The sequence below is a fragment of the Aphanomyces astaci genome (genome assembly GCF_000520075.1).
Source record: "Aphanomyces astaci strain APO3 unplaced genomic scaffold supercont1.6, whole genome shotgun sequence".
Taxonomy (NCBI): Eukaryota; Oomycota; class Saprolegniomycetes; order Saprolegniales; family Verrucalvaceae; genus Aphanomyces; species Aphanomyces astaci.
In genome coordinates, this window is record NW_009798269.1 from 1,366,104 (window position 1) to 1,392,319 (window position 26,216).

Here is a 26,216-nt window from a genome sequence, read left to right on the forward strand (position 1 = left end):
TTCGACTCAACTACAAGTTCGAACAGTTGTACCTCGAAGTATTGAGCTTGTTTTGTAAGTACAGTACCTACAACCACTACGAATTTCTAATTGGTGCATGCGCTTCCAACTCCCATGCCCGTGAGCACTGCGACGACATACGCCCGACGAAGGATGAATGCGACCGTGATCGTCATTTAAAAGGGTTGCATTAGTCATGACAGTAATTTACTCTTAATAACATGAGAGATATGTGACTCGAGCAATTGTTTTTGCCTTGGATTGAGTTGAAAGGGGAGGGTTATGACTCGACCCTAACTAGGCTTCCTGGTGTCGATGCCAAGGACCTGAGGAAACCTGGGACTGAACCAGCGACCATCGGTGTGTTCTTATCATACTTAGATCAGGTGTAAAGTGATCTATAAGTAGACGCGCTCCCAACTGAGAGCCAAAAGAACTGGTCAATCTTATTGTACTACGAGAATGTGTACTCTCGACTGATTGCGTATGCAGCCGTGGTACTCATTTTCTCGTACTCGTCAGCTCCGTCATGACGAGAGATGGTAACTAACTGCGTTGATATAGGTCTGGAGGCCACGTCATAAAATTATGTCCTATTAAACGGTTTTGACAAATCAGCAAAAAAATTCCAAAGTCTCAGATCCCATGACAAAAGGAGAAAAGAAGTATCTACAAAGTTGACTGGTTTATTGAGTTTGGGTTATCATCGGAAAATGCACTTTTAACAAATCAATTGATACAGGACATTCGGTCCGACTTTCTTCTGTCAATTTCTCACGTCTGGTTTTGACTTCGCTTTTGTATATAATTAATATTACAACGAACAAGAAAGTCGGACAAACGGTCGGACGATCACTTGGTTCCTGTATATCCTGTCCGACTTTTTTTGACTAATGGAAGATTTCGATTTTCGCAACTTTTCTTCGAAAAACGGCCATTTTATGCCATGTTTCGTGGCATCCAGACCCGCCCTAAACTCACGTATTAATAGTATACCAATGACCAGTCGAGAACCGGGTGGGTTCGGCGGACCAGCATTTCTCAAAAATACTGGTGTGTGCACCGAGGTGGACTTCGGCGGACTCGGATACTAAACACCGAGGTCGACTGTTTTGGAGTTCAATACCGGCATTTTGATCACCTTGGTCGACAGGTCTTCAGTTCAATAACCCATATTGTTGACATTATTCCAGGGACTTCAAACCGTAGATGGAACGTACGGAGTACTATTTAGTATGGTGCTCGGAAGATAGAGACAGTGCCCTGTGATATGATGAGCAAGGCTATGAGTTGTCGCCCTGTGATATGATGAGCAAGGCTATGAGTTGTCGGGTAGGGATGTGAGAGGTTTGGAATGATGTAGCCTTGGCTTTCATTCCTGGTTCTACCTCTAGTTGAGCTCTACCTTTGTCATCTACCCTTCCCCCGGCCTATCGAACAGCGACCATGCTTGTTCTTCTCACCGTAGTCCTTGCCTTCATGATGCCTGCGTCAGGCCAGCCCCCTACGAAGGAAGAATGCGCTAAACATGGGCCTAACACTACGTGCCACCGGAACATCGCCTTCGTGTGCGGCTCGGATGGCCAAAGCTACGACAACCACTGCGAATTTCTAATTGCTGCATGCGCCTCCAACTCCCACCTGTCCTTACATGCCCGTGGGCACTGCGACGACATACGCCCGACGACGGATGAATGCGATCGTATCGGACCTCTATGTCCCCGCATTTACATCCCCGTGTGCGGCTCGGATGGACGAAACCACGGCAACTCCTGCGAATTTCAAATCCGTCAATGTAAAGATCCCACCCTGAGATATCGAGGCAATGGGGAGTGCGAAGTCAAACGCCCGACGAAGGATGAATGCAATCGTGGTCGTCATTTAAAAGGGTTGCATTAGTCATGACAGTAAGTTACTGTTAATAACATCAGAGATATGTGACTCGAGCATTTGTTTTTGCCTTGGATTGCGTATGCAGCCGTGGTGCTCATTTTCTCGTACTCGTCAGCTCCGTCATGACGAGAGATGGTAACTAACTGCGTTGATATAGGTCTGGAGGCCACGTCATAAAATTATGTCCTATTAAACGGTTTTGACAAATCAGCAAAAAAATTCCAAAGTCTCAGATCCCATGACAAAAGGAGAAAAGAAGTATCTACAAAGTTGACTGGTTTATTGAGACCTACAAGATTGCGCGGCGTTCCAACGCTTGGGAAAACTGCATGAATCCCGGTACAACACAAGAAGTGAGTGGCTATGTTACAGTTAACGTTAAGGCATACTACTGTACTGTAGTATGTCTGGATCACGTTTATCCAAACAATCCACCAGAGGTGCATGCCCATAGAACTCTGTTTCCGATGATAATCCAAATACTGTACTTTCAAAACAAGCTCAATACTTCGAGGTACAACTGTTCGAACTTGTAGTTGAGTCGAATGGAATGGATTCTGTTGTGATACCGACCATTGATTGGTTAAAAGTGCTTTGACCATGGCAGATGAACAACATAATGAAGTTTTGCCATGGTCAATGCACTTTTAACAAATCAATTGATACAGGACATTCGGTCCGACTTTCTTCTGTCAATTTCTCACGTCTGGATTTGACTTCGCTTTTGTATATAATAAATATTACAACAAACAAGAAAGTCGGACAAACGGTCGAACGATCACTTGGTTCCTGTATATCCTGTCCGACTTTTTTTCACTAATGTGCCATTATTGACATGCAGGTGTGCGTGGTGCACCGAGAAATGCAATGATGCTTGTTATGGTTCAAAGTGAGATCGCAAGAAGGTAGGATATCCATTCGCACATGAATTGCAATCTATTTCGGTCATGAAAAATTACAGTAACGTTAATATGATGGATGCGTTCGTTGTAATCGGACGGGGCGCGGTGTGGATACTCTGTCACGTGACAATCCTACAGTAACCCAACACAGAAAGAATTGACTCCTCACATTTCAATTGACTTCGCATGTCAGTCGTCCACCGCTTCGCTTACGCCACCCTGGTCGCCACGGACTCGTACGCGGTCGGCGCAGAGGTCCTTCGCGCTAGCTTGCTTGCCACCAAGTCCCCATATACGCTGGTCATCCTGCACACACCCACCGTCTCTGAGAGCGTGGTGGAGAACCTCCGTCGACTGGAAAACGTCCAGGTCGTTCCCGTCGCGTGGCTGTATCCACGACCCGACCAAGCCACGAGCTACGCCTTCGACCGGTTCAAGGACGTGTGGAAGAAACTGCGCGTGTTCGAGCTGACGGTGTACGACACCGTCGCGTTCCTCGACTCGGATATGCTCGTCACTCAAAACATGGACGAGCTATTCACGCTCATCGGCGACGCCCCAGACACTCTCGTGGCCAGTTTGGCCTGCACTTGCAACCCCATGAAGATTCCTCACTATCCAACGTAAGTATGTACATGTTTGCAGACTACTAGTATATGCATGTACAGTATTGCAGCGTTCGATGGCTTCGTTTTGGAATGTAGACATTGGCAGCCCGAGAACTGTCCGTACTGGAAGCGCGAGCATGGCGGCATGGTAGACTCGAACATTGTCCCCAAATACTTTAACTCTGGTATGTTTGTCTTGCATCCAAGTACGTCGTCCCCATGATCCTCCATGAATCTAGCTAGACCATCAAACTGCTCGCCTAAACTGGTAGACATGGCCACGTTCAATCGATTGGTCAGTCGGTTTCAGGACGAACCAGACTTGAGCCGGTTTGTATTTGCCGACCAGTGCTTCTTCAACGAAAACTTCCCCAACTTTCACGTGGCGAGCTACAAGTACAACGCGGTCAAGATGCTTCAGTCGGCCCACCCTGCGACGTGGAACATGGAGGTAGGTAGGTGTCAGGACTATTTCTCATCTGGCTTGGCTGCAGGAAGTGAAGAACGTGCATTTCATTCTCACGAAACCATGGGACGTCGATCCAACAGATCCAGGTCAAGGGGAAGTTCCCTTCCTCGATTTGTACAAAATCTGGTGGGCCACAAGGGACAACAACGCCCCCGCCGCCGCCTTGTCGACGTGATCGTAGTCGCACCGGCGAGTCGATGGAAGCTGCTGCGTACTAGAGCAAGCCAAAGTTGCCACAAATCATCGTGTTGTCACCCGCCCAGAACGTACAGAGCTGCGATACAGGGTATGTAGTGGTATACTGTAATGTTATCATTGGTGAGGGGGGTTCAAAGCAGGAAGTGTAGCTTACGCCCCATTAAACTACAAGGATTGGCATCACGCCGATGGCACTACAGCAATGCAAAGCGAGCCAAACCTCTAGTACTTGCGCAACATCACAGTCTACACGGCTACATCAGCAACCTAATCGAGGCGAAAACAGTGCCACTCCTGATGAAGTGCACTGGTAGGCTGCTGCGTCCAGCCAAAGAAGTACAGAAAATCAATATGCACCGTAGTGCAAATTAAAACTTCCAACGAGTATTGCGTATATGTGACATGGTATGGACAAGTGTAGAGACAAGTTAGTACAAAATCGAAAGGCTTGAAAGGGAATCATGTCTCGTGTTTATATACAATCACACGCCGAGGGGCCACTTTCCGTCGCAGTCGCCTTGTCGCACGACGGTGAGCTTGATGTGCTTGGCACACGCGTCGCGCTTCATGGAGCACTCGTTCTCGTAAGTGACACCATCCGAGCCACACACTGGTTGAAAGATCTCCAGGCACGCTTGGGGGCACTCTGGGTCGGCTTGTCGGACGTGGACGTTGGCGTGCACGTCGCACTCGCCTTCGAAGGCGATACCCACGACGGTGTGTGCGCGGCACGTCTCCTGTCGAAGCACACATTCGTTGGAGTATGTGTTTCCGTCCGTGCCACACACGGGTTGGTAAATTTCAATACACGCATCGGGACACGCTTCCGTAAGCTCGCGTTTTTCGCTGCACTCGCCTTCGAAGGCGATACCCACGACGGTGTGTGCACGGCACGTCTCCTGTCGAAGCACACATTCGTTGTCGTACGTGTTGCCGTCCGTACCACACACGGGTTGGTAAATCTCAATGCACGTGTTGGGACACGCTTCCGATAGCTCGCGCTTTTCGCTGCATTCACCTTCGGAGACAAGCTCCAGGGTCGTTTTTTCAGAGCATTGCGCCAACTTGAGTAGGCAATCGTTGCCGTACGTGACACCGTCGCTACCGCACACAGGCATGTAGACGCGGGTGCAGCCTCGAATACTGGCACAATGGTCGGACGTGTCGTTCTCTACCGACGATGCGGCGGCGAGGAAAGCAACGCAGGCGGCGACGATCACGCTAGCGCGCATCATGTATTGGTGCTTGGGATAAGGATTTTTGAGTAATGGTATGGACGAAACTATTACGCTAGGAGGGACGCGAATTGTAACCCAATGCACTCATATCTATACTTGTTTAAAGTATTCAGGGACTGACTCATGTGCCAACTATGATAATGCGTTTTATTAAAAACGCAGAGTTATATGAGGTAATGGTGTATAAAACGGCACTACCCAAGACGTTTAAACGTTTGCCCAAGATATCAGGAGGGGAGACATTTGAGTACCCAACCGCACAAAATACTCATCTGATGCAGCAAGACAAACTGTAAGTAAATTTCCACCAATAGAAGGTGGCCACCACATGCCACCGTTTGAGACTTTTTTGGGCCTCGAACCCCCAAGCCAATGATGAGAGAGGATAGCTTAAAAAGTCTCCAATCCTCAGATCAGATGTAGTACTCGATAAAGTAATTTAGGTACTAAGCTTAAGGAATGTTGGTGTACCACACTCCATCCCAGGTCTAAGCACCACACGCCATCGGGGGCCCGGGGGAGAGGGCCATGCTCTGGAGAAGTTATGTTTTGGTCGACGTTTTTACTTGTTCTAAGTGACATTATAATTACCTTATATAGTACATCGATTGGAGGCTATTTATTGACGAGCCAGCGCTATTGTATTTCGATCCCAAATCTCTCCGTCTATCCACTACTGTACAACTCTGATGCAAGGTCAGCATCGTGTTACGTCATACATGTACTTGAAGCAACACGTGAACTACAGGCTGTCGTGCCCAGCGATACGCTCGTGCACTTTCTTGTCAGTGCATTCGCCTTTGTGGAGAATTGCCAGCGTCGACGTAGATCCTTGCTTGCACTTGGCCATGGCCAATTCGCACGAGTTGCCATATGTTTTGCCATCCGTGCCACAGACGGGGTCCCACAACGCGATGCAAGCGGCGGGGCAGTCGTCATGGCGGTCTTCCTCGTGTAGTGGGGTCTCGGCTTCGCATGCGCCATTGGCTTTGACGATACTCAAGGACAGGGTGTGGCACTTAGCTTTACGGAATTCGCAGTCATTGGCATAGGTGATACCGTCCGAGCCGCACACAGGCGCGTAGGAATAGCCACACGACAATGGACAAAGAACCAATGGGTCCTCGCACGGCCCAATGGCACGAAGGAATAGCTTGGGGTTGTCGCACTGGGCAAATCGAAAGAGGCACGGGTTGCCGTAGCTGACGCCGTCCGAGCCGCACATGTAGTCTAGCTCGCGGGTACATGCACGAGGACGAGCGCATTCTTCCTTCGTCAAGCGCTGGCCTGACGAAGGCATCAAGAAGGCAAGGACGAAGGTGAGGAGAACAAGCATGGTCGCAACAGCTAAAAAAGCGGAATGGAAATACGAAATCAGCCTTTGAACAACTTCAACGGCAAGAGTGCGTGCGGCATACCCTGATCAAGTGCTTCGGTATTCCGGATACATTGTCCGGATACGTTCGCTTGTGATTCCATCATTTCGAACTTTGACCACCTTGCTCGTCAGGTTCCTTCAAGAATGACCGACGCAGTACAGACGTGGAAGGCCCAGCTGGTGGAATGTGACCCAACGTCCGATCAATGGAAGGAAGCAGCGCAACATATGCGTGAATATGCGGCCGATTTTGTCAACGGTCTAAAGCGACGTCCGAACAGTAGAGCTGTGGACGAAGTCCGGGCACTCATTCCCGACGATCTCCGCGAGGAGCTGGAGGCGCTGCCCGTGGCCCAATTCGCGCTTGGCCTGATATTCTATCGACCATTTCAAGACTACAACCGCGTTTACCGACATTTCTCCCACGAGGTACGTCAGTTAGACAAGCAGCCATGGTTCCATTTCCATCGTGCGTGCGCCTGTGTGTACAGTATGCCAAGGAATTGTCGATGCAAGCGCGAAAAGATTTCAGCGAATTCGACACGACGAGCTTCGTACGTCCCTGCGTGCTGACGTCCCTATCTCCTCGTCGTCTCATCTTGTGTGTAGGTGTACGGCGAGATCTCGTTTTTCCCATTTGCCGACATTCTGGATTCCATTTCCGCCGACATCCCAGTCGGCAACGGTGTCTTTTACGACTTGGTAATGCAAGGATCGTAGCGGCGTTTCCTTCATAAACATGAGTGTGCAGGGATCGGGCGTCGGCAAAGCCGTGATGGCGGCGGCGTTGGTTCACAAGTTCCACAAAGCGATTGGGATCGAGCAACTAAAGGTACGAATGGAACATGGCCTCCATCATGACAGCTCGCATGATGTATGGCCATACGTAGCCATTGGTGGACTTTTCCCATGCACGAGTGGACAGGCTCATGGAAACGAACGACGTCGCAGGGCAAACGATATCGTACCTTTGCGGGAGTTTCTTTGACCACAAGTGGAGCGACGGTGACGTGGTGTTTTGCCACAGCACGTGCTTTTCGCCAAGGTACGTTTTTGTTATTAGTTTGCCAATGGTTGGATGTTTGGACACGAAAGATATGATGGATAGCATGTGGGAGCGCATTTCGAAAGACGCGGAACAGCTCAAGCAAGGCGCGTACTTCATTTCTGTGTCGCACATCCTTGCGTCGCCGTTGTTTGAAGTACTTCGCACGCTGACGGTGCAGATGGGTTGGGGCAACTGCACTGTGTACATTCAAGTACGTGTGACGTCAAATAGTGTGCACGACACTTGATGATGATGGTGTAGCGGCGTCGCCGCATTGGACGGTGGGCGAGCAAGATGCTCAAGGGAAGTGCCACGCGCACGGACTTGCAGCGACCCAACACCAAGCAGAGCGAGCTTCGAGAATAGGATCAATGCAGTATATAATTTGAGTACTATGCATTTGTTGATGGTAACATCACAGAGCATTAACATGGAAACGGCTTGAAATGCATGGCTTATACTGTGCACACATGTTGATTTCGAAAGAGCCGAGGCTGCTTCAAGCCAATTCTGGTAATGTTTGCGCTAGTACTACTGCAGTAGTGTCAGTTTCTCAGTATTAGTCTTCGCAGTAGTTTGTTCACTGTAAATCGGGGGTCCTGTAGTAGTACGGTCATAGCTCTACCAAAAGTTACATTGGCAAGAACACCCCTCGCACATTGTACAATCGTTATAGCATTGTTTGCGTTTCCAGTTTAGTCAAATCTCGTGACGCGGATGCTTGTGAACTGTACACGTTTCATCGTTACACTCTATAAAAAGGCGCCGTGAAACCGACTGATGGTGTTAACTGCCCAAGTCAACTCGCACAGCGTTGGCGCGGTGCATGGTCGGCTATGTACTCGCTGCAAGTAAAGTCCAAACTGAGCAACAGCAGCAGCAGTAGTTCTAGCAACGGATCCAAGTCCATCCAGATCGAAGGGGCGTCACGTGACGAATCGTCGCTCCAGTACGACAACGACGATATCTTGGATTACGACGACGACAACCACTATGACCCTGGCGGCCGGCCATTAACGCCACAGTCGTGGGTGCAAAAGATTGGGTCTGCAATGTTTCAAAAGATCAAAATCACCCCGAGCACAGACGCCCCCATAGTCGTGATCAAGCAAGCAGTCCCCGCGAGCCCCCCTCAACCTGTACAACCAAACAAAACGACTACCTGCGTGCCCCATCGACCGTCCAAGTTTCACCTACACCTTGACACACAACCTGATGAAACGAGGATAGCCATGCCCCCCTCATCCACCTTCCCCGACGACGACCGTGACGTTCCTAAGCCAAGGGGGGGGTCCATAGGTCACCAGTCGATCGAGTTTATCAAAGTATACTGCAGCCCCAAGCGACAACCCCAATCCCCCAAGATTCAGCCCCAGCGAGATCCCCCCGCCTCAAGATCCTCGTCATCCCCCGTCCGCCGCACGGACGTCAACAACTTTCTCCATGACGACGACTTGTCCCCTATGAAACGCCCTGAAGTCCGGGGGGACGTTGTGCCCGTGCTCCAGAGTTTCTTTGCCCGCCCAAAACCAACCAAAGGCCGAACAAAACACTACGCGCACACTGTCGACAAGATGATCCATCGACAGGAACAATACAAGCGGGACCTCGCACGCCACGACCAGCTCCGGGCGTCAGCAGCAGCTTTATCATGCAAGACGAACAACATGGACGACGACGATACAGTTGTGTGCAGGCGGGAGGCGCTGCGGACGCACGCGCGGTCCCTCAAACGACAGCGTATGGCAGACCTCGCCGCCGCCAAAGCGGTGCTCCATGCCCGAGACGAGATGGACCGGCGGTGCTTTCAGGACACCCGCGAGTCGTGGGAAGGCGCGTTTGAGGCCGACGTGGCCGAGTTGGCCGTAGCATTTGCAAAAGCCAGTCACCACGATGACAGCAGGCATCGTCGACCCATGACCACCGCCGGGCTCGTGGTGCCCCAAGCTCAAAGCCAAGTCAAACGTGATAAAGTACTGCTGCTACTGCGAGCCCAAACAGCGCCTACCACACCACAGACCCTACCGTCCGCCTATAATCCCAGTAGGGCCCCGTCGCCAGTGATGGAAGGAGTCCTTCCCGGTGGTGACGACGACGAGTCAATCTCCAAACTCCATCCTCTAGAAGCTCCGAGTGGCTATGATTGGCTAGACAGGTCACAGTCTGTGGAAGCAGCAGAAAAAGCGACGTCAGGGCTGTCGGACAGTGACATGTTAGCCGCGAGCATGCTAAGCGAGAACGACGCCCACGACGATGCAAGTTCGAGGGCAGACACTGTATCAGGTGTCTGTGGCCATCCATCCCCCTCTGACAAGTCCACACTGTGAACAAGGATAGAATATTCATCCACGTAATAGTAAGGTTAGACCACGTGAATGTCTTCCTTGGGTAGCACATGCTTTTCAACGCTCCATCCACCTTGGAGCTTCTCGGTGAGCACGGTGTCGCCGTGGGGTAGAAACACATCCATTTCCCCCGACATCAGCAGCACGTCAGTCGGGTCGTTTTCCACGGTGAGCTCTTCCAATGCGTAGCCAAGCAGTTGGTCCTTGATAGATCTAATAGAGTTGTCATCGATGCATAAGCGTCGTTCGAAAAGGATGCTGTATCTCGTACTTACTCGGGGAACCAAATGTTGACGGGAAAGAACCAATGCATTGCTAGGTTGTTGGATGTCCCGCCAAACACTTCGCGAACGCCGAGGTTCTCGCTCGTCTCGCCCTTGAGCCGATCGATTTGGGTCGTGCCCGTGGTGATGACGCTGTACTGGTCGCACATCATGCACATGGTGAAGAGGCCAAACAGCACGGCTTCCATGCACAAGCATACGACGTGCATCACTACACATATTTACATGCATGACCTACAACGATACGATGACACAACTGGGCTACGTACAGCCATTGCTAGCGCAGCTACAACCAACACGAAATGCCGTGAGTGGTGTGGAGAGTATGAGGACTTGAGGAAGAAAGGAGTAGTGGCGTACGTTTCGTCGATGCAATGGGCATAGCGAGTAAATACGAGGCTCAGGGCGTACGCTGACAAGAGGAACACGTAGAAAATGAACAGTAAGAAGAACTTGTGGTTGCCAAGCCCGACGCAGTTGTTCACCCATGGACAATGGTGGTCCATCTTGATCACACATCGCTCGCAAATGCTGCAGTGATGCGCCCGTGCAGGTTTGAACGTCTTGCATCGCCGACACGTGCGATACCGTTGCTCTTCCAACCTGCGCCAAGAAACATCATGACAATCTATCGTCGAGTCGATAGAAGTGTACCGGTTGAGCTCCTCCTTTGGCGCATGCTTCAAGGCTACAGGAATGGCGTCTTCGGGGACAGAACCGGGATCTGTCATCATGGCTAACGCAACGCGCATGAGAGGTAGGCGATGCGAACGTGCGTTGTAAGCGACAAACCTTTGCCGTGGGAGACAAGGGCCAAGAAGCACGTGGTCGTGAATAGACACATGTGGACAAGGCCAAGAATGCTCGGTCCCATCCACGGGTATATGATGACCCCCTACCGAACGAATGACTGACCAAGCAGCTGTGGGATGCGAATACGTACGACGACGACGTATTCCGCGTACAAGATGAGGAACCAGGAGATCGCCGCGCACACGACACCGCAGCAGTCCCAGTTGCACCACACCTTGGCTCGGAAGCTAGTGCCGCATTCATGTCCTTGCCTTTTCTTGTCGTTGACCATGTTGGTACTAGTAGCGCCGCCTGCAGACGGAAACAACGAACAAATATCCAATCTCGCACATGTGCGTTTCGACTAGGTTCGACTTGGTAAATACTACTATGTTAACAGTAAATCAGTACCCTTAAATATGACTAATGATTGGCTATTACTCCCGAAATAGTACAATTAGATTGGATATAAATCGACATTTAGGCAGAATTTTTTCTAGGTGCCACAAGATCACCATGGCGTCCGAGCCAGCATGGGCATGTGTGGCGTCGTCTGCGTTTCCTCTGATTTATTCGTACAGCAAGGACCTGACCCTGGGAGGAACAAGAAGTCGATCCATGGAGAAAGACCATGTCAAGCTCATCCAAGCCCTTGAGCAGCAACTCAAGCTCAAGGGTCGAAGTGTCGCCAACAAAGCCGAGACGTTGTTCTTCTACAGCCACTTCCCATTCCTGACGCCAATCGAGTTGGAACTGGTACTCCTTCGACTTTCCGAGCAGTTCTGTGCCCCAACGTACGTAGTCGTGTAATGCTTGTCCATCATTGCTCACCTCGGAATCGCATGAGGCAGGTCGTCGACGAGCTTCCGGGTAGCTATCTTGGCGCTGTTTGAACGCCTTCAAGGCCATTTCCCCAACAAATCCATTTCCGACGTTAGCAAGGTACCTCGAAAGGATGCTCTTGTGCACGTGTCATGTAACCTCGTTACATTCCAGATCACCACCCCCATTGCGCAAGTTGTCGCTCAGCACGATCTTGTGGAAACCCGAGTTCTCGCATTGCGAGTGCTGGCCATCCTTGCTCCATTCTGCCGCGACGATGCGACAGCGCATACCGCGTACGCATGTGCATATCGGACGATGTTGGGCTAACTCCTTTGTAGCATATTGCACTCGATTGCATCGAGCCAACATTCTGAAGTGTCGGTGGCCGTCGCGACGGCGGTCGCGCTTGTTCCACACTCCCCATCATTTCAACAAGTAGCGGCCCAGACATTCCTTTCAGACGCCCTTCAACTCCACACGCTGCCACTCTTGCCCCTACTCTGCGCCGACTCTTCGATCGCTCATGAGGTTGGTTCCCCCTTCCAAGCACCTTTACACGTCGGAGTGTCACCATTGCGCGTCGTCACTCATGCGTTTCTGTAGCAATATGCGAAATGCCACTCCTTCCTTCATGTAATATGCCCCAACCCCCATCTCCAACAACAACTAGCTCGATCATCCGTGTGTTGGGTTGACAATCAAGTTGTAGCGCGGTGTGTATCACAACGACGACGGGGTTGTCGAGTATGCCAGTATCCGGTGGGTCGCTCCGATTTTAACCACCATGACGCAGCTATCGATCCTTGACCTGACTTCGACGCGGCTGACGTCATTAGTACGTTCTACTCGAACATATCTATACCGGCTAACTACATATCCATTAGACGGCGCTCTTTCGCTCCCTCCTCGCGCCTTCGCGTGTGAATGCCTCTCTTCAACGCATTGTCCTGCGCTGCTGCTGCTGCCTCACGCTGGCCCCACCCTCGACGCCGTCGCACATCCTGGACGACCTGCTCCACGTAACCACACGCACTCCTGTCGAGTGTCTGATACCTGTAATAACTTGGAACTAGGTCGTTGCCGGCACAATCTATCCGCATGCGTGCTCGGACGACGTGGACATGGACATGCTCGTCTTCTTTGAACGGTGGTCTCAACACCGAGCGCTACCGGAAGACCTGACGGTGCCCCGGCAGCTGTTTGCTCGGCAGGCAGCACCGCGCGCCTCGGCGATCTTTGCGCGCATGCTGTTCCATCAAGCCCGCCACCAGCCGTTGTCCATCGATGGGGACCACCGGCCGACGACGTCCTCCGCCGCCGCGTCGGTGGCCGTCACATGCCTCGTCCAAGTCCTGGTCGAAGCTCCAGTCAAGATTCAACCCACTATTATCAAAGTTGTCGAAGGGCTTGCCACGTCATGTCCCCGCGTCGCGACCGCTCTGCTTTCACGGCTCTGCCAGGCTTTGCTAGAGAGCAACTGTCTGTCGTCGGCCTCTGCGATGTGGGTGCTGGTGTCGCACCTGGCATCGATTGGTTCGGTGCCCGACACCATCCAGGCAGCCATCGTCGCCACCGTGCCCTCCAAGTGGACTGCAAATGAGTCCACGACCGCCTTGGCCATGGTGGTCACGCTCTTGCGCAGTGGTGGTGGCTACTCCTCTGCCGACTCTCGGCGACAAGGCATCCTCGTCGCCATGACCACCCATGATGATTCGTATGCGTTGTACCAAACTGCTCGGGAATGCATCCTCCACGGCGCATTTGACATTGCGACGAACATCTTGTCTAGAGTTAAAGCCCACTGCGCGTCTGAAAGGTCCGTGAGAGCCACACCTCCGAGACACAGTATATTGAAACAAAGCATATTGCGTAGAACTGGCCATTGGATGGCGGCGTTGCATGCATGGACGTCGGCGGAAGGCCTGTTGATGTCCCAGCCGTCCATCGTGCCATCGGTCGGACTCGTCCACTTGCACGCTGCCATCACGTCGCTCGAGGCGGCGGCGACGTCGACAACGCCCATGGACTTCCCCCTTGCGTTTTCAAACTTCCGCGTTGGCTATCTCACCACACTTCAGTCTCTCTTCCAGGTTGACAGACCGACGCCTTATATATATGTATCATCTCTTGCTCGTTTGACGATGTACTTTTTTGGCGGTGGTACGAAAGCTGAATATGTTGTTGGCTTGTAGCATATGTTTGAGGTTCAAATCGCGGGAACCAGCAGTAGCGTGGGAGCGTCGTCGTCCGCCCAACGCCGCCGCCTTGGGGACGTCGCGAGGGACTTCACGTTGCATGCCACGACCGTGCTTTCATTGGGGCGTGCATCCTGGAGCCACGAGGATCTGCTTCTGCTGGCCGCGCATGGCCACCTCTGCCACGTCCTCCACGACGCCGTCCATCGCTTCTTCGTGATGCCACCACTCAACTCGTCGGAGACGCCTGTCCACCAGCCTCACTCCATCCGTCAGTGGCCGGGGTCTGTCGCCGGCACGTGTCATCGCTTGACCACGCCGTCCCCCCTCTGGCACTTCTGCAACGCCCTGGACAGCGAGTTGCCCCATGTGCCCGTGCCCGCCTCGCTTCGGGACGCTGCCGCCCTCGTTGTGGACCTTGCGCGCGCCGCGATCGCCGTCCCCTGTGCGATCCCCCGACAATTTTTCCGCACCACCTCCGTCGACGTGCCATGCGACGTGCAGATTGCGTCGGCGTCGCTGAAAATGATGAGCCGCAGTGTGTTGGGGCTGGCTGCGCACACTCCCACCTGCCACGGCCACCTCCATGTGTCAATGGACTTGGCACACGCTCGACATGGCAGCCCCCTAAGGGATCATATGTCGCCTTCTTGGCGACTGGTTTTCGAAGGTGCGCTGGATAACGGGTTTGCCTTTACGACCCACGCAGAGTATGCCCACGACGGAAAGAAGCGGTGGCAGGGGGCCCTTCCCCTCCAAGTGGACGCCGGAGGGTTTGGGGCTCAAGGCACGTCGTGTGCCCTGATTGGTCACCTCTGGCTAGTCAACAGTCACGAGCGATGGCTGGTTGCAGAACGAGTCCTTGAGCGCACTGTGGTGGTGTACTAGTTAACACGTTGATTTGTATCGATTGTTTACGTTATGTGGTGAATCGAATGATCAAGAAGATCGTTGTCAGCAACACGACCAAGCTAATGATCGACGCCAAGATTGGATACGAATGCTTGCGCTCCACGACCTTGACATGGGTCTTCTTAGCCTCGACCGCGTTTGAAATAGTGAGAAACCACTTGCGCTGCCGAGGATCCTGGCTCATCCACACCTTCGTACAAGTCGAATGCGTGAGTACTGCGTTCAAGCCGTGCTGTACGTGGGATGGTGTGTACTACCTCATGCTCGCGATTAGAATATGAGAACACGACTTCATGACGCTGTGTTGATGGCTCCCAGCGATATATGTCTGGACAAGCTGCATGGACATCATGGGTACCTGTCGACAGCAGCAGCACGGCCAGCAGCACCATCAATGGTCCACCCCACCCAACCATCGACGGTTTTCAAATGTAACCGAAAGGCCGACATGACAGAATGTTGGTGTCCGTGTTAAGGGAATTGGACGGTTTATGCGGACATTTCATGTTTGTATGCGTCGGTGAGGTCTATAATTACCTTATACAAATATACTTGTGATTCCGACGACCAATTTATACTTGGGGTTTATATGTCCTCGACCATGCGATGTTGCATACCCTCGCCGTGACCCGCTTCTGTATTGCTGCGGCGTGCGTAATTCGACATGAGCAGGCCGCAGAAGAAGCCCCTGCAGCCATGGGCTGAGCAAATGATCAGTGCCTATCATCTACCTCCTCTGGACGACGATGACTACTTTGTGCAGTGGGAGACTGGCCGTCTGGGCGTGAACATCTCCGAGGACAAAGAGTCAGAGCTGCCGTACGTGTCCAAGATCACAGACGCGCAGTCGCCGCTGGCAGCAGCCATGGAAGTTGGCGACTTTCTTCTGTGCGTGAACGAACTCCGCGCGGAGGAGAACTCATTCAACAACTTTCTGCGCCTCCTTACGACGAAGCAGAAGCCAGTGTTGCTGCGCTTCCGTCGAGGGACACCGGCCACTCGCAATCGCATCATCGCGAACCACGACGCCAAGTACCCACCTCGATCCTCGTCCCTCCAGCGGAAATCTTCCAAGGAAGACCTGTCGTCCAGAACGTCTTCCTCCCTTCGACCAATCTTAACCTCGGACGCGACCATCAGCACTTCGTCGTCGCGTTGGTCTAGTCAGTTGTCGCCGTCTGTCGTAGCATCCTCGTCCTTCGCTCGAACAAGATCAGGCCATCAAGCGGACATTTCATTGTCGCCATTGCCTTCTCCTCCACCTCCCATGCTCCCCTCGGAACATGGTCGGTCCACGTCCATCCCAGAGAGCAGGGTCATGCCGCCATCATCGTCCCAACAACGTTCCCCAGCTCCTCCCGCCGGAATTATTGCCCTTCCAACGACCTCTTCGACCCCTCCCCCCCCCCATCTTCTCGCGTCGTCGTCCTCGTCGTCCTCATCGTCGATCTCGGACGATGCCGCCGCGTTTATATTCTCGTGGGTGGATGGCCCCCTTGGGGTGTTCTTTGGCGAAGACGACGCGACGCAGCTTCCTGTGGTCACGCGGACGCTGTCCCATGCGTCGCCTCTCATCACGGCCAACGTCCAAGTAGGCGATACCCTTGTGTCCGCCAATGGCTTGCTCTCGCGGGACCACCCGTTTGCCGAGTTTTTCGCGGCGTTGCAAAAAATGACCAAACCGATCCAACTCGTGTTTGCACCATCCATAGCGCCGTTGGCCGATGACGTTAGCATGCTTTCCACTCCCGATGACGCAATCACGGGCGATCACGTCACCACGTCCCACGAACCAGATCAGGGCGGACATCATCGCCCGAACCCACCGCCCCCCCGGTCCCCGGCCTCGCGGGGCATCGACGTCGGGGCCAAGGGGGAGCCTTTGAAAGACAGCGACAAGAAACCTACAGCTGCAACGACAACAATATCCCCTCTTGGACCCAACCATGTAATCCCACAGACTGCGTCGCCATCGACGACCAAGGCACCAGTGATGGCCAGTCGCGGACTGCTCCCAGAAGTTCCCCCCGCCGCCGCTCCGCCGATGGTGCTCGACGAACGGCCCTACACAACCGATGACGACGACGACAACGACGATGTCGGTAAAGCGACCAGCCTTCTTCATGGCCATCCTTCCAACACCAAACAGCATGACGAGGACGAGGAAGACGAGGACGATAGCAGTGTGATCACCGACGTCGACTTGGATTTGGAGTCTGCCGACGACGATGATGACGACGTGGCGGAGGACGCGGTGATGCCCACGCTGGAGTTTATCAAAGGCGCTCCGTCGCCCAAGCATCAAGGTGAAAGGGGCGATGCGGGGTCACAGCCGCCGACTCATTCGACGGATGGGACGCCGCTCCTGGTAAGGCCGACCATCATCCCCACGACATCGTCCTCCGGTGGCGTACCCCCGACAGCCACCAGCAGCAACAACAACGAGCGGACAGGAGGGGGCCGTCGAAGCCGCAGCGGGGGGAAGTCCAAGCGCAACAATTACACCGCTGGGCCCCGGCTGCCACGCGTGAACGAGCTCGAAGAGCAAACGATCGCTCTCTTGGAACCAAACAGCGTCAACATGAAGCTGACCGTGCGGGGTCGCCTCAAGAGCCAGCGCGTGTCCAAGGCCGACACCCCCGACAGCGCCATGTACTTGGTCAAGTGGAAGGAGAACCGCAGCATCGGCGTCCAGCTGCGCGAGTGCCGCCTCGCCAAGGGCGTGTACCCCATGGTCGTGCTCGTGTGTCGGGATCCGTGCTGCGACGCGCTGCGGCACGTGCACATTGGCGACCTCCTCGTGGAAATCAATGGCCGAGATACGGCCATGATGAGCGTCAAGAAGACCGTCGCGTTTGTGAAAACGTGCACCAAGACCGCCTTGCTCAAGTTTAAACGAGGCCCGGGCATCTCCGTGTCCAGGGTCAGTGCCTAGTTAGTGTCGGTAGTATCACAACAGAATCCATTCGACACAACTTAAGGTCGAGCGCTTGTTGCGTAAGTAGCGCCTACAAAATCGTACAAAATCGCACTGGTTTCAACGATGGGGAAACCTACTTGCATCCCAGTCAACACAACCGTTCGATGGTTTCATCGTCGTTGTTACATCGATGTAGGGGCAAAGTTGAGCAGATGCGGCAAGAGATTTCGTCAGGATAACGTTTATCTGGACAATATGCTTCGCCTAAAACGACAATCTCGATCCAGTACAACTCTGATGCAAGGTCAGCATTATGTTGCGACGCACTGCCCACGGCGTTGAAGGGTCGAAGGTTGGGCTTTTACATTGAGCAAATTGAGAGACGCAGAAGTTGCTGTAGCTGACGCCATCCGAGCCGCACACGGGGATTTACTCGCGGGTACATACACGAAGACAAGCGCATTGTACCCTCTTCACGTGTGTTGGATCGCACTGCCCACGGGCATGAATGGTCAAGTTGGGTGTATTACGTAGAGCAGATCGAAATTCGCAGAGGGTTTCCGTAGCTTCGGCCATCCGAGCCACACACGGGGTTGTGCTCGCGGGTATATGTACCATCATCACGAGCACATTCATCCTTCGTCGGGTGTATGTCGTCGCAGTGCCCACGGGCATAAAAGGACAGGTTGGGTTTGGCGCATGCAGCAATTAGAAATTCGCAGGAGTTGCCGTAGCTTTGTCGACCTCCTCGTGGAAATCAATGGCCGAGACACGTCCATGATGAGCGTCAAGAAGACCGTCGCGTTCGTGAAAACGTGCACCAAGACCGCCTTGCTCAAGTTTAAACGAAGTCTGTGCATCTCCATGCCCAGGGCCAGTGCCTAGTTAGTGTCGGTTTCACAACAGAATCCATTCGACACAACTACAATTCCGAGCACTTGTTTTGTAAGTACCATGTACAAGATTGCGCGGAGTTTCAACGCTGGGGAAAACTACATGAATCCCGGAACAACACAAGACGTGAGTGGCTAAGTTACAGTGAAGGCATATTGTATGTCTGGATCAAGTTTATCCAAACAATCCACCAGGGGCGCATGCGCATAGAATTCCGTTTCGGATGATGAGCCAGTGTAACGTTGCCGTTAATTGAATTACGATTACTATCTTGTCCTCCAATCTCGATCCACTACAACTCTGATGCAAGGTCAGCATTCTGTTTCTTCGCACTTCCCATCGCTTTGTTTGGTAAGGCTGAGATCTTTACATTGAGCAGCTCGAAATACGCAGGGGTTGCCATAGGTTTTGCCATCCGAGCCGCACACGGGGTTGTGCTCGCGGGTACATGTACCATCATCACGATCGCATTCATCCTTCGTCGGGCGTACCGCTATGTCGTCACAGTGCCCTTGGGCACGCTGGAACAGGTTGGGGTTGGCACATTGAGCAATTTTAAAGAAGCAGGGGTTGTCGTAGCTGAAACCATCCGAGCCGCATACGTAGTTGATGTTGCGGTGGCATACAGTGTTAGGCCCATACAGAGCGCAATTAGGGCGCTGGCCTGACGCAGGCATCAAGAAGGCAAGGACGACGGTGAGAAGAACAAGCATGGTCGCTGTTCGATAGACCGGGGGCAGGGTAGAACACAAAGGTAGAGCTCACTTCGAGGTAGAACCAGGAATGAAAGCCAAGACTACATCATTCCAAAGCTCTCACATCCTTGCCCGACAACTCACAGGCGTAAGCCTTGGTCATCATATCGCATGGCACTGTCTCAATCTTTCGAGCACCAAACATTCCATCTACTATGGTTTGATGTCCTTGAGACCTGTCGATCAGGGTGAACAAATGCTGATATTGAACTTCAAAACGATAGACCTCGATCTTTGTATCGGGGTCCGCCGAAGTCCATCTCGGTGAACCAGTATTTTTGAGAAAAGCTTGTCCGCCAAACCCAGGTGAGGGAATTTATGCCACACCGAAATTCGTCTAAATATTGATATACATATCCAATCAGAATCGCGTACTTTAAACCGGTTGGTATCATAATTGAAGTTGGCGAATCAGACTTCTACGTTTGTAGATTCTTCGATTCAAAGTGTGGCTTAAATTCCCTCGTTCACTGTAGTACGTGAGTTTATATAAACGCAGTTCGTTACCATCTCTCGTCATGACGGAGCTGACGAGTACCGTATATACCGTAAATGAAAACCACAGCTGCGTACTCAATCCATTGCTCGAGTCACAATCCATTAATACTGTAGTCGAATGCTACCCTTTTAAATACGACAACAGTAAGTACGCTGCTAGTCATATGTCTCTGATGCTTGTACTGTCTCTTTTTTTAATACGACAACTGTTCAGTTGATTAACACGTTACTCGTGGTAAGAATCATACAAATGGCGATCCCTTCCATAGCTTGCATCGTAATCCACAGTCCAGACAGTGCATCGTGTCATTACGTCCAAAGGTAGAGCTCAGTTCGAGGTAGAACCAGGAATGAAAGCCAAGGCTACATCATTCCAAACCTCTCACATCCTTGCCCGACAACTCACAGCCTTGGTCATCATATCGCAACACCTGATACCCAAGAACATCTTTTACTAGTAACGTTATATGGTGTTTACTTATGATCACCTGGAAGTTTCACTGAAAAAAGACCATCTTCTGGACCTTGAGATACAGTACTGTAATGTCGGCAAACGGTATGGGTATTGAGCTCAAGAAGACCTGTCGACCAATGTGATCAAAATGCCAATGTTGAACTTCAAAACAATCGACCTTGGTGTTTGCAGTATCAGGGTCCGCCGAAGTCCACCTCGGTGCACGAACAGTAGGGGGAGTCAATTTAGGAATTTTCTGACTGCTTTTGCTTTTCAGGGATCAGGCTTCTGATCCACTGCGTAGTCTTAGCATAGCTGCAAAGTTTTTACCGCAGCCTATACTTCTTTCAGTGGACCACACCGCAAAAGGACTGATTCCCATCTTCTCGCAAAATACCGGACCCCGTTGTACCGCAGACAGGAGAGTTTTGAAAATGCATACTACAAACAGAAAATGTCTGAAAACTATGACAACAATAACGTTAATAAGCAGCAACAAAAACTACATATCTTGCTCCAACCGGCAATTAACACCGGCGGCAGAGCAACGGGCTCACCTAGTCCAACCTACTCTTCTCATTAAAGTACCTTTTTAAGCTTGTAAGGGTCAAAAAGTTTCTTTTGCTTTTAACTATGGTGAAATTTCAAATGACGTCGTTTTAAAATTGAAATCTGATTCGCTTGATGCGAACTTTTCTACTTTTGACTCGGATTTCCTGCTAAACTTTTCAAATGCCCTGCAACACTTTTGATCAGAAAAGGCCAAATTTAATGATGCGTTTTCAGAATTCACGACCAAAGAGTCAATGTTATCATGTATAAAGGAAAAGGGTTAGTAGACAACGTTTGAACAAAAGGAGACGAGGTTGTGGAAGTGACGCAGTTGTGGTGTCGTTTACAGTTAACATACAAATGTCAAGTTATTTGGTCGTGTAGGATGTTCGAAGATATGATTGAGCAACCGAGTGAATTCCGAAGTGATTGATGTGGAGTTAGCTAGCTATCCTGATAAGCATCCTTGTCTGTTAAAATCTAGAGTGAATAGTGTTGTGCAAGTGTAACTGCCGGTGTCGCCGTACTTCAACACTCCCCTAGGTCGAATTGGCAGGGTCACCTTGCTTCATCTTGCTCATGACATCGCTGAGGAACTTCTCTATCGCGAACTTCGTCGAGATCTTAGTGAGGATGTCTGCCCACATATCTGCTGTCCCACAGTGACGCATCTTCAATGTCTTGTCTTCGATGAGTGCGCGAATGAAATGGTGCCGCACCTCGATATGTTTCGATCTTTCGCTTGTCGAGGCCGTCTGTGCCGTAACGATGGCTGCTTTGTTGTCGCAGTTGAGGATAGTGGTATCTTGTGTTTGACCCAAGTCATGCAGAATCCCGCGGATCCACAACATCTCCTTGGTCGCCTCGGCTGCCGCTACGTACTCAGCTTCGCACGTCGAGAGGGCAATGATCTTCTGGCGGCTTGATTTCCACGACACCGGTCCACCTAGGAGCATCCACACGAAGCCGCTGGTGGACTTCCGGTCGGGTTTATCAGCCCAGCTTGCGTCCCCGTAGCCGAGCAGGGTGGCCTTGTTGTCCGAACCTTTCGACTGGTAGGTGATCCCAACGTAAGGTGTGGCTTTGATGTAGCGTAGTACACGTTTTGCCCCGACCATGTGAGGTTCGCGAGGGTCGTGGAGGTGGCGGCTCAGTCGCTGGACGGCATGGCTAATGTCTGGCCTGGTACAGGTCATGAGGTACATCAGGCTACCCACGATGGAGCGAAACTCTTCTTGGTTGGTAATCGGGGCATCTTCCATGTCCCAGTCTCCGTTGTCAATGGCCTCTGGCGTTGTCTTGCCCGAGGAGTTCGCCATGTTGAATCGATCGAGCACTTTGGCGGCGTAGGCGGGTTGGGAAATCGTCAGGGCCCTGGCTTTCTTGTCACGAGAGATTTTGATACCGAGGATGTGGTGGAGCTCCCCTTGTCGCTTGAGACTCATGTTTTCCGAGAGCCCCCGGAAGATGTCGTCTATTTGTTCTTGGGTCTTGGCGACGACAATGAAGTCGTCAACGTAGGTACATACGATCTCCAGTGCAGCTCCTTTCCCTCTTGTGTAGAGGCATGGGTCGTGATTCGACGGTTTGAACCCGAGCTTTACCATGATCTTTCGGCAATGTTCGTACCACGCCAAGGCCGCCTGCTTCAGCCCGTACAGGGCCTGGTTCAGAAGCATCGCCCGAGTTGTTCCGTCTTCGTACCCGTCCGGTTGTTTGACGTATATCTTCGTTCCTTCTGGCATGCCCGCTTGCACGAAGGCGTTGTCTGCGTCGCCTTGCTCTGCAACCAACTCGAGGTGTGCCACGAGAGCCAGTACGATTCGGATAGTTGACGCGCGAACAACGGGGGAAAATGTTGCGTCGTAGTCCACTCCCTCGACTTGGGAGTATCCTTTGCAGACCAGTCTCGCTTTGTACCGAGTCACTCTCCCCTCGGAGTCTGTCTTCTTGGCATATGTCCATCGTGACCCGATGGCCTTCCGATCGGTGGGTACGCTGGACAGTGTCCATGTCTTCTGCGCCCGAAGTTGTTCCAATTCCGCTTCTTCTGCTTTCTTCCACTTGTCTCGGTCTTGGGACGCCATCGCTTCCTTGTGGGAGTTCGGTACGTCTCCTGTCGGTGACACGGTGGTCCACGCAAACTCGACGCCGTCCATGGTTATCAAGTCCTTGTCGCGAGCGTGACCGCTGAAGTCATATCCCTCGTTCGGATCACGGGCTGGCGCTCTTGTTGCGCGCGTTGGGCGGTCGATTCGGAAATAGCTCTTCGCTGGCGCACTGGATGTGGATCGGGGCTTGAAGTGGCTGGGAGCAGCGGTGGGAGTGTTTTGGGGTGCCGGGGTGGAGCCTTGGTTGGTAGTGGAGTAGTCTGTGTACCCCCTTGCAAGTTTTTCCCAGACTTCTTGTTTCCGAGAAGTGGACATGGCTTCCCCGACCTCGTCGATCCGTTCCTTCAGTCTTCTGAGTATTGGCGTATGGGTTGCAGAGTCGTCGTATCGTGGTGTGAGTGCGCTGATGGCCTGCTGGACTGATGGTTTTTGTCTTAGAGTCCCTTCGACTGGTGGGCTCGCAGGTTCTTCGTCTTCATCGTCGTCGATGATCAGTTGGTGGTCGATCTCCCGGGGTCCGTTGGCAAACTCGCTCTCAGAAAACGTCACGTGTACTCCGCTGGTGACCTTCTGTGTCTCTAGGTCGTATAATTTATAGGCCTTCGTGTCTTCACAGTACCCCAGCATGACGCACTTTGTTGCCTTGGGAGCCAGTTTGTCTCTCTTCGTTGGGTCCTTGACCATGTTGTACGCGATGCAGCCAAACACCTTCATATTGGCGAGGGTTGGTTTTCGGCCGGTGAGGAGTTCCAGTGGGGTCTTGCTCCCGGTGCTGGTGTGCAGTACTCTGTTTTGGATGAATGCCGCAGTACGTACTGCCTCCGCCCACCATCGTCGGGCCATGTTGGCGTTCGTCAGCATGGACAAGGCCATCTCCATGAGTGATCGATGTGCCCGTTCCGCGATCCCGTTTTGCCATTGGTTGTCCGGCGCCGACTTCTCGTGGCGAATTCCGTGCTGGGTCAGCCACTCCTTGAACTCGTTTGAGGAGTATTCGGGGCCGCCATCCGATCGCAGTTGCTTGACTCGTTGTCCTGTTTGGCGTTCGGACCATGCCATTACTTGCTTGAAGTTCGTCTCTTGGGTGTCTGAGTCTGTTGATCGTACGAAATAGACGATCTTGTACCCCGTGGCAGCGTCCACGTAGACGGTGTAGAATCGGCACCCGCCAACTGATTCTGTCCGGAGTGGGCCTTTCGTGTCCGTCACCCAGCATTCACCTGGTTTGTATTTGTGGGTTGCAACCTTGGGTGCTGGTGACTTGTGTATCTTCGACGTTGTGCATGGATCGCACTTCGCACTGTTGGTGACCAAGTTCTTCGGGAGGCCGAGCCCGGCCTCAGCACACTTCTTCAGTGCGGCTATAGGCAGATGGCCGATGCGCTGGTGCCAAAGACTTGATTCGTCCATGGCTGAGTGGGCTACTTCCGGTGCCATCTGGTGCCCGTCCAGAACGTACACCTTGCCAGTCGAGTCAGTACTTGCCGTGGCAATGGTTTTGCCAGCTACCTTGACGATGCAGTTTGAGTGTTTGAACATCACTTCACAGTCCTCGTTGGCCTTTAGCAACGCGGGGACTGACATCAGAGTCATGGGCATGCCGTCGATAACCAATACGTCCTTGAGCACCATTTTGGTTCCACAGCTGGTCCGGAGTGAAAGGTCTCCCGACTTCTTGGCGTGAGTAACGTGGCCGTTTGCCATTACAACCCGGCGTTCGCATGGTTGAATGTTGGCCAATTGAGATTCCGAGTTTGTCATGTGCATAGACGCTCCCGAGTCTACCACCACTTGCTTTGACTGGACAGAGGCTATCATAGCGCAACTTGGTTCATCATTGAACGCTGCCATGATGTCTGCGTCCATTTGCGCCGTGTTGTCGTCGACGGTTGCGGTGAACAGGTACACGTCATTGATGGCTGTGTTCGCTCGCTCTTCGCCGGCTGGATATCGAGGGTTGGGCTTGACTGGAGGATCGCCACGGAGCTTCTCCCGGCATTCCTTTGCCCAATGTCCCTTTTTTCCACAATGGTGACACGCTCCTGTCTTCTTTCCCTTGTTGTTGTCGCGTCGTGCCTGCGTGGCGAGTGCTCTTTCGTCTGCATTTACCTGGCTCGGTGCCTGAATCTCCTTGCTTGCCAGCGCTGCTCTGTACTCTGCCTCCAGCAGTACTTTGACTGCGTGGATCGTTTGGTGCCCTTCAGGTTTCGCGTTGATCTGATGGGTTACGCTCCGTAGGCACCATGGCATCAAGGCTAGGAGTTTCACGACTGACAGGTGCTCAGGCTCCACACAGTCTGCGCCCTGTAGCTTGCGAAGTAGAACTTCGAAGCGTTCCAAGAAAGATCGCAGCGTTTCTTGCTTGGGGTTCCAGCTGATGGCATGATATTCAGCCATGAGAGCGATGCGATCCACCTTGGTGCTTGGTTCGTGACGTCGCTCCAGCAGTAGGTATGCGTCGTGGCATGTGGTGGCTTCTTCGATCAGATGATACTGTGACGGATCGATCATCTCGATGAGAAGTCCCAAGGCCTTTTGGTTGTCCTCTTGCCACACCGCGATTGATTTCTCGTCGGGCTGCGTTGCCGTGGATGATGACGTCACTCTCGCCCTGCGCTCAGCGTCCGTCATCAGTGACGTGTGCACTCGCATGACGTGCATAAGTCCCTTCGCCAAGAGCCGACCTCGGAATGCGGTTCTCCATAGGTTCCAGTTCGTGTCCGTGAGGACGAGCAATGAACGTGAGGTGGTTGGGCTCATAACCTGTTCGAAGATATGATTGAGCAACCGAGTGAATTCCGAAGTGATTGATGTGGAGTTAGCTAGCTATCCTGATAAGCATCCTTGTCTGTTAAAATCTAGAGTGAATAGTGTTGTGCAAGTGTAACTGCCGGTGTCGCCGTACTTCAACATAGGAGGGACGGCACTCCGATTTGAATGCCTTA

The 26,216-nt window shown here is 52.4% G+C and overlaps 11 protein-coding genes across 30 annotated transcripts; 7 read left to right on the plus strand and 4 right to left on the minus strand.

Moving 5' to 3' along the window:
• Nucleotides 1-1,482: 1,482 nt before the first annotated feature.
• On the plus strand, nucleotides 1,483-2,019 carry H257_03833 (hypothetical protein; the record flags this gene model as incomplete). Its single annotated transcript, XM_009828099.1, has 2 exons — nucleotides 1,483-1,795; nucleotides 1,979-2,019. The coding sequence occupies 2 exons, from the start codon at nucleotides 1,483-1,485 to the stop codon at nucleotides 2,017-2,019; spliced, it is 354 nt and encodes a 117-aa protein (XP_009826401.1).
• A 959-nt stretch (nucleotides 2,020-2,978) lies between these two features.
• On the plus strand, nucleotides 2,979-4,473 carry H257_03834 (hypothetical protein). Of its 18 annotated transcripts, none has more exons than XM_009828115.1 (5): nucleotides 2,979-3,418; nucleotides 3,500-3,609; nucleotides 3,676-3,854; nucleotides 3,898-4,158; nucleotides 4,220-4,473. In XM_009828115.1, the coding sequence occupies exons 1-4, from the start codon at nucleotides 2,982-2,984 to the stop codon at nucleotides 4,045-4,047; spliced, it is 876 nt and encodes a 291-aa protein (XP_009826417.1). In that variant the 5' UTR covers nucleotides 2,979-2,981; the 3' UTR covers nucleotides 4,048-4,158; nucleotides 4,220-4,473. The 18 variants fall into 18 exon arrangements, with proteins under 18 accessions (XP_009826417.1, XP_009826419.1, XP_009826414.1 ...); XM_009828117.1 differs by having other exon boundaries at nucleotides 3,953-4,158; XM_009828112.1 differs by having other exon boundaries at nucleotides 3,500-3,588; nucleotides 3,643-3,854.
• A 79-nt stretch (nucleotides 4,474-4,552) lies between these two features.
• H257_03835 (hypothetical protein) lies at nucleotides 4,553-6,644 on the minus strand (the record flags this gene model as incomplete). The annotated part of the gene is made up of 2 exons (XM_009828118.1): nucleotides 4,553-5,291; nucleotides 6,055-6,644. The coding sequence occupies 2 exons, from the start codon at nucleotides 6,642-6,644 to the stop codon at nucleotides 4,553-4,555; spliced, it is 1,329 nt and encodes a 442-aa protein (XP_009826420.1).
• A 152-nt stretch (nucleotides 6,645-6,796) lies between these two features.
• Nucleotides 6,797-8,198, plus strand: H257_03836 (hypothetical protein). 3 transcript variants are annotated; one of them, XM_009828120.1, is made up of 7 exons: nucleotides 6,797-7,115; nucleotides 7,178-7,240; nucleotides 7,296-7,388; nucleotides 7,438-7,518; nucleotides 7,577-7,731; nucleotides 7,795-7,945; nucleotides 7,996-8,198. In XM_009828120.1, exons 1-7 carry the CDS (start codon nucleotides 6,831-6,833, stop codon nucleotides 8,098-8,100), a joined length of 933 nt encoding a protein of 310 aa, XP_009826422.1. In that variant the 5' UTR covers nucleotides 6,797-6,830; the 3' UTR covers nucleotides 8,101-8,198. The 3 variants fall into 3 exon arrangements, with proteins under 3 accessions (XP_009826422.1, XP_009826421.1, XP_009826423.1); XM_009828119.1 differs by having other exon boundaries at nucleotides 7,577-7,945; XM_009828121.1 differs by having other exon boundaries at nucleotides 7,795-8,198.
• Nucleotides 8,199-8,522: 324 nt separating this feature from the next.
• Nucleotides 8,523-11,485, minus strand: H257_03837 (hypothetical protein). Its single transcript, XM_009828122.1, has 7 exons — nucleotides 11,307-11,485; nucleotides 11,156-11,258; nucleotides 11,018-11,099; nucleotides 10,724-10,966; nucleotides 10,633-10,649; nucleotides 10,355-10,574; nucleotides 8,523-10,292 (listed from the first exon to the last, which is right to left on the minus strand). The coding sequence occupies exons 1-7, from the start codon at nucleotides 11,445-11,447 to the stop codon at nucleotides 10,097-10,099; spliced, it is 1,002 nt and encodes a 333-aa protein (XP_009826424.1). The 5' UTR covers nucleotides 11,448-11,485; the 3' UTR covers nucleotides 8,523-10,096.
• On the plus strand, nucleotides 8,571-10,061 carry H257_03838 (hypothetical protein; the record flags this gene model as incomplete). Its single annotated transcript, XM_009828123.1, has 1 exon — nucleotides 8,571-10,061. The coding sequence occupies one exon, from the start codon at nucleotides 8,571-8,573 to the stop codon at nucleotides 10,059-10,061; it is 1,491 nt and encodes a 496-aa protein (XP_009826425.1).
• Nucleotides 11,486-11,660: 175 nt separating the features above from the next.
• Nucleotides 11,661-15,093, plus strand: H257_03839 (hypothetical protein). The gene is made up of 10 exons (XM_009828124.1): nucleotides 11,661-11,949; nucleotides 12,007-12,097; nucleotides 12,152-12,273; nucleotides 12,319-12,508; nucleotides 12,584-12,613; nucleotides 12,690-12,815; nucleotides 12,865-12,999; nucleotides 13,054-13,796; nucleotides 13,854-14,070; nucleotides 14,173-15,093. Exons 1-10 carry the CDS (start codon nucleotides 11,672-11,674, stop codon nucleotides 15,061-15,063), a joined length of 2,823 nt encoding a protein of 940 aa, XP_009826426.1. The 5' UTR covers nucleotides 11,661-11,671; the 3' UTR covers nucleotides 15,064-15,093.
• Nucleotides 15,026-15,507, minus strand: H257_03840 (hypothetical protein). The gene is made up of 2 exons (XM_009828125.1): nucleotides 15,345-15,507; nucleotides 15,026-15,277 (listed from the first exon to the last, which is right to left on the minus strand). Exons 1-2 carry the CDS (start codon nucleotides 15,501-15,503, stop codon nucleotides 15,095-15,097), a joined length of 342 nt encoding a protein of 113 aa, XP_009826427.1. The 5' UTR covers nucleotides 15,504-15,507; the 3' UTR covers nucleotides 15,026-15,094.
• Nucleotides 15,508-15,713: 206 nt separating this feature from the next.
• Nucleotides 15,714-18,144, plus strand: H257_03841 (hypothetical protein). The gene has a single exon (XM_009828126.1). It carries the CDS (start codon nucleotides 15,752-15,754, stop codon nucleotides 18,020-18,022), a length of 2,271 nt encoding a protein of 756 aa, XP_009826428.1. The 5' UTR covers nucleotides 15,714-15,751; the 3' UTR covers nucleotides 18,023-18,144.
• Nucleotides 18,145-18,706: 562 nt separating this feature from the next.
• On the plus strand, nucleotides 18,707-18,892 carry H257_03842 (hypothetical protein; the record flags this gene model as incomplete). Its single annotated transcript, XM_009828127.1, has 1 exon — nucleotides 18,707-18,892. One exon carries the CDS (start codon nucleotides 18,707-18,709, stop codon nucleotides 18,890-18,892), a length of 186 nt encoding a protein of 61 aa, XP_009826429.1.
• Nucleotides 18,893-19,195: 303 nt separating this feature from the next.
• H257_03843 (hypothetical protein) lies at nucleotides 19,196-19,614 on the minus strand (the record flags this gene model as incomplete). Its single annotated transcript, XM_009828128.1, has 1 exon — nucleotides 19,196-19,614. One exon carries the CDS (start codon nucleotides 19,612-19,614, stop codon nucleotides 19,213-19,215), a length of 402 nt encoding a protein of 133 aa, XP_009826430.1. The 3' UTR covers nucleotides 19,196-19,212.
• Nucleotides 19,615-26,216: the final 6,602 nt, after the last annotated feature.

What these genes read in the sequence shown, in the direction of transcription:
- H257_03837 (XM_009828122.1), bottom strand. Translation starts at nt 11,447, where the DNA reads ATGGTCAACGACAAGAAAAGGCAAGGACATGAATGCGGCACTAGCTTC. An exon ending in ACGCGGAATACGTCGTCGTC is followed by an intron (nt 11,259 to 11,306) that starts GTACGTATTCGC and finishes TTCGTTCGGTAG; the next exon opens with GGGGTCATCATATACCCGTG. An exon ending in CCTTGTCTCCCACGGCAAAG is followed by an intron (nt 11,100 to 11,155) that starts GTTTGTCGCTTA and finishes GCGTTGCGTTAG; the next exon opens with CCATGATGACAGATCCCGGT.
- H257_03834 (XM_009828101.1), top strand. Translation starts at nt 2,982, where the DNA reads ATGTCAGTCGTCCACCGCTTCGCTTACGCCACCCTGGTCGCCACGGAC. An exon ending in AAGATTCCTCACTATCCAAC is followed by an intron (nt 3,419 to 3,499) that starts GTAAGTATGTAC and finishes TTTGGAATGTAG; the next exon opens with ACATTGGCAGCCCGAGAACT. An exon ending in GTACAGAGCTGCGATACAGG is followed by an intron (nt 4,159 to 4,219) that starts GTATGTAGTGGT and finishes CAGGAAGTGTAG; the next exon opens with CTTACGCCCCATTAAACTAC.
- H257_03836 (XM_009828119.1), top strand. Translation starts at nt 6,831, where the DNA reads ATGACCGACGCAGTACAGACGTGGAAGGCCCAGCTGGTGGAATGTGAC. An exon ending in ACCGACATTTCTCCCACGAG is followed by an intron (nt 7,116 to 7,177) that starts GTACGTCAGTTA and finishes CTGTGTGTACAG; the next exon opens with TATGCCAAGGAATTGTCGAT. An exon ending in TTGGGATCGAGCAACTAAAG is followed by an intron (nt 7,519 to 7,576) that starts GTACGAATGGAA and finishes GGCCATACGTAG; the next exon opens with CCATTGGTGGACTTTTCCCA.
- H257_03841 (XM_009828126.1), top strand. Translation starts at nt 15,752, where the DNA reads ATGAGCAGGCCGCAGAAGAAGCCCCTGCAGCCATGGGCTGAGCAAATG.
- H257_03839 (XM_009828124.1), top strand. Translation starts at nt 11,672, where the DNA reads ATGGCGTCCGAGCCAGCATGGGCATGTGTGGCGTCGTCTGCGTTTCCT. An exon ending in ACTCTTCGATCGCTCATGAG is followed by an intron (nt 12,509 to 12,583) that starts GTTGGTTCCCCC and finishes GCGTTTCTGTAG; the next exon opens with CAATATGCGAAATGCCACTC. An exon ending in TCCTGGACGACCTGCTCCAC is followed by an intron (nt 13,000 to 13,053) that starts GTAACCACACGC and finishes ACTTGGAACTAG; the next exon opens with GTCGTTGCCGGCACAATCTA.
- H257_03840 (XM_009828125.1), bottom strand. Translation starts at nt 15,503, where the DNA reads ATGGTTGGGTGGGGTGGACCATTGATGGTGCTGCTGGCCGTGCTGCTG. An exon ending in ATTCTAATCGCGAGCATGAG is followed by an intron (nt 15,278 to 15,344) that starts GTAGTACACACC and finishes ACTTGTACGAAG; the next exon opens with GTGTGGATGAGCCAGGATCC.